This window comes from Microtus ochrogaster, chromosome 6, assembly GCF_000317375.1.
Source record: "Microtus ochrogaster isolate Prairie Vole_2 chromosome 6, MicOch1.0, whole genome shotgun sequence".
Lineage (NCBI taxonomy): Eukaryota > Metazoa > Chordata > Mammalia > Rodentia > Cricetidae > Microtus > Microtus ochrogaster.
Window position 1 is genome coordinate 65559770 of NC_022013.1, and position 7331 is coordinate 65567100.

Consider the following 7331-nt stretch of genomic DNA (forward strand, 5'->3'; position numbering starts at 1 on the left):
ATATATAGTGCTGGGAATTAAATCCAGAGTGTTGTGAATGCTAGACAAGCCACCTACCTCTGAGCTACAGACCTAGCTCATTGGCAAGTTTGATTCCCTAAATACTGCTATTTGCCTGTGCCGTGTCTAATATTTAATCTAGGTTTGTCCGGCACAGTATTGATTAATGCCCTGAGGAGAGTGACGGGAACCGAATGCCTGGAGACCATGGACGGAGCCATGGGGCTTCGGGTGCTGCTGTGCGTGTGCCTGGTGTCCCTCCTCACTACGCAGACCATGCCTGCTTTGGGTTTGGCCACAGGCAGACCCAGGGGCAGTGAGGTATGTGACTAAGCCCTTAGGCATAGACAGGCAGTTGTTCCTGCATGAGGCCCTGGAGCCGCAGAAGATCCTACTTAGGGACCTGGGCCACCCCCAACCACCAGCTCATTTCTACCTGAAGAGGTTACTTCCCAACAGGAGGAGGGAGGTGGAGGAGTAGCAAACACAGACCCTGTTCCCACCCCATAACAGATGGGCCGTGGTCCCTGAGCGTTTCCACTCACACTCACCCATGGTCTTGTTTTGCAGAAACGACAGGCTGTGGATACAGTAAGTGAAAGTCTTGGCAGAGGGTCTGAGGAGGAGCTTTCTCTCACCGGGTCAGTGCCACAGGCAGGGGCCTCCCATCCCCTGAAATGTGACATTGTTCGTACCTCGCCTCATGTCTCCAGCAGAGAGGGGTCTCTTTGGGAGGTCTGGTGTATTCCTCTGGAATTTGAACACCTTTGTTCTAGAGTGGGCAGAATCCCCCCCCCCTTTTTTTTTTACTTCAGACGGTTGATGGTGTGTTTGTCAGGAGTTTGAAAGTCAACTGTAAAGTCACCTCTCGCTTTGCCCACTACGTCATCACCAGCCAAGTGGTCAACAGTGCTGACGAAGCCAGGGAAGTGGCCTTTGATGTGGAAATCCCCAAGACAGCCTTCATCAGTGACTTTGCCATGTGCGTGATGCTCTCTCTGACTTCTCCACCCCAGTCCATTTACATGTTCAGCCTGAGGCCAGCGTGGCCAGATCTCACTTCTAGTCATGGCCAGGCCCAGCTTAGAGGTTCAGGAGGGAAGAGGTCCATTAGCATTCTCAATTCCTACCTTACTCAGAAAATTAGGGCCTCTGCTTCTTTTCAGCTTTTGGCTAAAGGAGCAAAGCCAGCATCTAATCTTAGTTCTGTGAACATGGTGGTTTTATCTACTTTTCTCATGGGCCCTCTGAGCAGTGGACATTAAAAGCAAAAGACAGTAGATACCCCTTTTCAAGGAGTCCTGTGGACAGGGTCTTCTTAGGCTTAGCTCACTTCCAATACAAAGAGCAACCTAGTCAGCGAAGGGGGGGGGCACCACCACTGAGGCAAAGGACAATCTAGGCAGTGAGGGTGGTCACCACCACCGAGGACTTTTCTTTTTGTGCAGCACAGCAGATGGGAACGCGTTCATTGGGGACATAAAGGACAAAGTGAGTGCTTGGAAGCAGTACCGGAAAGCAGCCATTTCAGGGGAGAATGCTGGCCTTGTCAGGTAAGTTTCAGGCCTTGATGGCCAAGCCTCCCAGGCTGCCCCTTCTGCCCAGCCAGGACAGAGCCAACAGCTGCAAGGTGTTACTGGGTAGGAGAAATCTCTACTAGGATGGGAGCTAAACTGTCTAAACTGTTTGGGCAAGAATGGGTACGCTTGGTCTTTTTATGCCCTGTGGAGCAATAGGCATCATTCTTGAGCTCCGGCCTTGACCAACCACTTGAGATAATTTTGGGGGAAGCATGATAATAAGAGAAACTGGTTCTGAGGGCAATGCTGTAGGTGTCAAGGATGCTCATGCCAACCTGTTGTCTGTCTGTTGTTGCCTCTGATGACATGTCTAGAGCCTCGGGCAGAAATATGGAACAGTTCACCATCCACATGACCATTGGAGCCCACAGTAAGGCTACGTTTCAGCTCACCTATGAAGAGGTGCTAAAGCGAAGACTCACGCAATATGACATTGTCATCAAAGTCAAGCCCAAGCAGCTGGTGCAACATTTCGAGGTAGTTTGCATGTCCCTGGGAAGGACTTACCTCTCCCCAGGCCTGAAAACACAGGGGCTGAGCTTGACTCCTCAGGGTGGGCTCCTGTGGTTTTTTTATGGGCAGGAAGCTCCCTGAATTTCCCACCTTTCTCCTCATCCATGAACCCCCAGCTTATGTATCTGCTAAATGAGGGTATTCCTGCATTTCCCAGGACTGCCACCAGATTACAAAAAATACTGAAGACCCAGTTGTGTGTAAACCAACTTGAGGGACCGAGTTGAAGGGTTCAGGCATGAACATCTTTCTGGGAGCTCTGGACTGCCTATGATGAACCAGGCTCTGCGAAGGGCTGGGTGGGGACTACACACACAGGAAGGCAGGTCCACAGAGCTCTTGGCTGAAATGTGGTGCTAGTTCAAATGGGCCTTAGCATAGAATTGGTTTCCATGGTGCAGATCGATGTGGACATCTTTGAGCCCCAAGGGATCAGCAAGCTGGATGCTCAGGCCTCCTTCCTCAACAAGGAACTTGCTGCTCAAACCATCAAGAAGTCTTTCTCAGGAAAAAAGGTATGTGTCATGGCAGGGAATGTACCCTTAGGGACAGTCCGGCTTAGCCCAGCTCTGATAAAATATCCAGGCAGGATTGCTAAGCTGTCATGGTGTGTTATTAGCCAGACTCTCCATCCACTGTAGCAAACACCTGAAAGAAACAGCATTGAGGAACAGGTATTTATTTTGGCTCATGGTCTCTGAGGTCTCAATCCATCATGAGTTTATTCCACTGCTTCTGGGACAGTGAGGGAACATCATGGCAGGAATGCTCATAGGAATAGAGGTTGCACACATCCAGGAGAGATAGAGAGAGAGAGAGAGAGAGAGAGAGAGAGAGAGAGAGAGAGAGAGAATACCCAAAGGACCATGGCAAAAATCACTTTCACTGGCACCTCTCCAGAGACTAACTTCCTTTAATCTAGACCAATGGTCTATTCAATGTTTTCTTAGTTCTTAGTTTTGTCTTGTTTTTGCTTTGTTTTGTTTTGAGACAGGATTACTCACCCTGTGTACCCCTGGCTGTCCTGGAACTCACTATATAGATCAGATTGCCCTCAAACTCAGAGGTCTGTCTGCCTCTGCCTCCAGAGTGCTGGGATTAAAGGTGTACACCCACCACCGCCCAGCTTACTTTTTGTTTTTAAAGAGAGTACTCACTATATCAGTATGTAGCCCAGGCTAGCACTCAAGTGGCTGAGGCCACAGGATCTCCAGTTCAGATGACTGCTATCTTTTACACTATCATATTGTTGTTATTTTATTCCTACTTTTATTCCCTAAGTACTGATGGTTATTGCAGAAATCCCAATGATTCAGAAACATAAAAGCAAAGGAATAGGTCTTTTCTCTTACCACAGACAAGTATGCACACTCAGAACCTAGGTGACTAGGCTTAACTCATTCAGGTGTATACACACACACACACACACACACACACACATACACACATACACACACACACACACCATGCATACATGCACATACAAACTTTAAGTTGCTTTGCAGACAATCTATTTGCAGCTATACAGACCCCTGGTCCCTTATGCCTTCTTTGCTTTCAGGGTCACGTGTTCTTCCGCCCTACTGTGAGCCAGCAGCAGTCCTGTCCCACGTGCTCTTCATCCCTGCTGAATGGAGACTTCAAGGTGACCTACGACGTCAATCGGGACAAGCTCTGTGACCTTTTGGTAAGACTATGGCTCATGGTCCAAGCCCGAGAGAATGGGGAAAGGTGCTTAGGAGAGAGGCCTTTCTGGGTCTTTTCTGTTCTAGGTGGCCAACAATTACTTTGCACACTTCTTTGCACCCAAAAACCTGACCAACATGAGCAAGAACCTGGTTTTTGTGATTGACATCAGTGGCTCCATGGAAGGCCAGAAAGTGAAGCAGGTAAGTGGTGGCTTTGCCTGACTCTCCCAGCAGAAGCTCCTCTGGCTCATCTTGTCCTGAAGGTTTGACTGCCAGAGGGGTTTGGTGTCGTCCTGATGGGCAGAGACAAGGGGATGTAACTGGAAATCCCTACTCTGGAATCAGCCGGTTTCCTCACTGCAGTTGTAGGCGAGCATAGCTCTTCTGTCCAGTTCTGAGGCAGAGGATAATGGTGCCCACGGGTCATGGAGTTTCCCATGGAGAAGTGCTCAGTAGAGAAAGCCTGTGCCCTGAAAATGCTGGGGATGACAAATGATCTATGGCCTGGCTTTCAGTGCTTTGCTCAATGGGTAGTGAAGCCATGGCTGCACAGGACAAGCTTGAGAAAAACAGCTCTGTTAGGATCTGGGGGCTCTCTATTGATCCTGCTCCACCCAAATTCCTAGTCATTTCTTCTCCCTATACTTGACCCAGTTTCCTTCTTTGTGCCCCTCGAACACCCCAAGTCCCAGCAGCAGGCTACTTTCTTGGGTCTGTCAGACTGTCACCTCTGCTCATCCGCTGTGGAATTCTACAGTGGCTACCTGGGTTCCCGGAAGGAGCTATCCTTCAGTCATCCAGGGGCTATGTCCCTCCTCTGACTTCCTGTCCTTGCAGACCAAGGAGGCACTCCTTAAGATCCTGGGAGATGTGAAGCCAGGGGACAACTTTGATCTGGTCCTCTTTGGGTCTCAAGTGCAATCCTGGAAAGGCTCACTGGTACCCGCATCTGAGGCCAATCTGCGAGCAGCTCAGGATTTTGTGCAGCGCTTTTCTCTGGCTGGAGGTAAGGAAAGGGTTCTCAGATTACCCTGGTATCACTTCTGTTTCCTTGGGATATGGGTGTACACTGGTCCGATTCTTCTTTATAGCCACAAACCTGAATGGAGGCTTGCTCCGAGGAATTGAGATCTTAAACAAAGGAAGTCACCCAGATCTCAGCAGCCCAGCCTCAATTCTTATCATGTTGACAGATGGAGAACCTACTGAAGGTGAGTTCCTCCAGGGCTGCCCTGGAAGGTGGTGAGAGCGCTACCAGACAGGAACAATTTGTCTGCTGGAGAGTCCACCAGGGCAGAAGGCTCAGGGCAAAGTCAAATGCTGGCCTGAAAACTGTTCAGACTACAGCATCTGTGGGAACTCTGAGGTGAACCTCTGTCCTGTGAGTTGGTAACAGCAAGTGCTTCTATCTGGTGCTTGGATGCTTAGCGACCTGATGATGGACAGGATTTATAGGCTAAGTCTCATCAAGCCATTTATCCAGTACCTACTTTGTGACAAGTCTAGGACAAAAAGCTGGAAGGAGACACCAAGAGAAAGAGATGTGTCTCTGCCCTCAAGCTGGTAGAGAATCTGTGGTGGAGAGTCTCTGCCTCAGAAGCTAGCAGAGCAGGGTGCCACAGGGCTATGGAATTCCTGACAAGGGGCACCTGGTTCAGGTGAGGTATGGGAAGTCCTCTTGGAAGAATAAGGCCCTGGGTTTGAAGGACACAAAGGAGCGGGATGGGATCTTGACAGGGCCTGCCTACGAAAGAGGACGTGTGCAGAACGAACCAAAGTGAGAGCGGAAGGACTGGTGGGGCTTCACAGGCCACGATAAAGAGCCGTGGGAGAGTATGAGAGCATTGCGTCTGCCTGGAATGGGTCCACGGGTTGGGTCCACGTTGGTTGGGTCCACGTGGTTGGGTAGGACCTTCAGTGGGCTGTTTCCAGCTGTTGGGGTTGTCCTGTGATGCCTTCAGTTGTCAATGGGGACTAGAGTTGATCTGGAATGGGAACCTTCAAAGGCTTCTAAGGCCCCCTTATGCCTGAGATCCTGCATCCCATCACTGCCCGGATGTGTGGCTGCAGGGGAGACGGACCGTTCCCAGATCCTCAAGAATGTACGCAACGCTATCCGGGGCAGGTTCCCACTCTACAACCTCGGCTTTGGCCACGACCTGGACTTTAACTTCCTGGAGGTCATGTCCATGGAGAACAACGGATGGGCCCAGAGAATTTTTGAGGACCACGATGCCACCCAGCAGCTACAGGTCTCCCCACCCCGCCCACACACCACCATCAACTTATCATGGGGGCTTTGTGGTCATTTGCCTACCAGCCTAGGGATGATAGACATCCAGAGTTGAGACCAACTATATGACCTTAAGCAGTTACTTAACCCCCCTGAGCCTAGATTCCACCTCCAAAGTGTGACATTAACATTCTGCTTTCTGAGTAGTCTTCCTGAGAGCTCCCCAGGTGCTCACCCTCCCTATCCCTGCAGGGCTTCTACAATCAAGTAGCCAACCCCCTACTGACAGATGTGGAGCTGCAGTATCCCCAGGATTCTGTCTTGGCTCTAACTCAGCACCGACATAAACAGTACTATGATGGCTCCGAGATTGTGGTGGCTGGACGCATTGCTGACCAAAAACTGAGCACCTTTAAGGCTGATGTCCTGGCTCGTGGGGTAAATGGTGGGCTGATGGGGGGGGGAGTGTAGAAACTAGGTAGTGTTTAGATACTCCAAGCTCACACCGTTCCCCACCCCGACCATCCCAAGGACCTCTCTTTCCCCATGGTAGTGTCTTCCTCCCAAGGGAGGACAAATATATTCCGGTCTAGGGATTGGACAGACTGGAATGGAACCAATGTGGCCTCAATAGAATCACTCAATCCTATTGATTGATCACTCCTCACATCACCTCCCCCCATCCTCCCACCCCAAGCATGAGAGAATGCTTCTCACTAGGTCGCATTTCTTGGACAACCTGACCCAGTGTCATGGTGCAGTGAATGAAGCAACCACATGCACATATATGGAAGGTTCCACCCTCCAGGGCACGGAGTCAACCCACAGTGGAGTTGAGGGCTTAGAATTTAGGCCTGGGGGAGAAGAAAGCTATCTAGAATAGCCCTGTCTGGCTATCTAGATTGTACTTTTCCTGTACCACAGAGGTAGTACTGCCCTTGAGTGCATGTGTATGTGTTGGGGGTCAGTGGAATAATCTATATAGTACAAGATGCAGACCTTGATACAAGGAATGCCTTGTCCCAAGACTGCTATTGTAGCTGGGAAGCACAATACATGTCTATGGTCTAGTTATGGGAACCTGACCATGGCAGCCCAGCTGGCACTCTTGTGACCCTTGGGAGAAGTGAAAAGCAAAAACAGCAGGTATTTGTTGGCCTCTTCCAGAGAGAGTAACTTTATGAGGTCAGACCTGGGCTTCCTGTCCCACTGAATCTCTGAGGCCTAGGCCAAGCCTGACTCACAGGGAGGTTAGCCAACATCTGAGGATGGATGGATGGATGGATGGATGGATGGATGGATGGATGGATGGATGGG

The 7331-nt window shown here is 50.2% G+C and overlaps 1 protein-coding gene across 1 annotated transcript in view; it reads left to right on the forward strand.

The window, feature by feature from the left end:
- The first annotated feature begins 174 nt into the window (after positions 1 to 174).
- Positions 175 to 7331, forward strand: part of Itih1 (inter-alpha-trypsin inhibitor heavy chain 1) — a 13248-nt gene continuing 6091 nt past the window's right edge. Inside the window, exons 1-12 of the mRNA XM_005348739.1 lie at positions 175 to 321; positions 571 to 591; positions 786 to 982; positions 1449 to 1553; positions 1895 to 2057; positions 2495 to 2608; positions 3655 to 3780; positions 3866 to 3982; positions 4619 to 4787; positions 4873 to 4992; positions 5852 to 6033; positions 6267 to 6452. Coding sequence (XP_005348796.1) covers positions 208 to 321; positions 571 to 591; positions 786 to 982; positions 1449 to 1553; positions 1895 to 2057; positions 2495 to 2608; positions 3655 to 3780; positions 3866 to 3982; positions 4619 to 4787; positions 4873 to 4992; positions 5852 to 6033; positions 6267 to 6452 — 1614 coding nt within the window. The 5' untranslated portion in view covers positions 175 to 207. The remainder of the gene's footprint in view (positions 322 to 570; positions 592 to 785; positions 983 to 1448; positions 1554 to 1894; positions 2058 to 2494; positions 2609 to 3654; positions 3781 to 3865; positions 3983 to 4618; positions 4788 to 4872; positions 4993 to 5851; positions 6034 to 6266; positions 6453 to 7331) is intronic.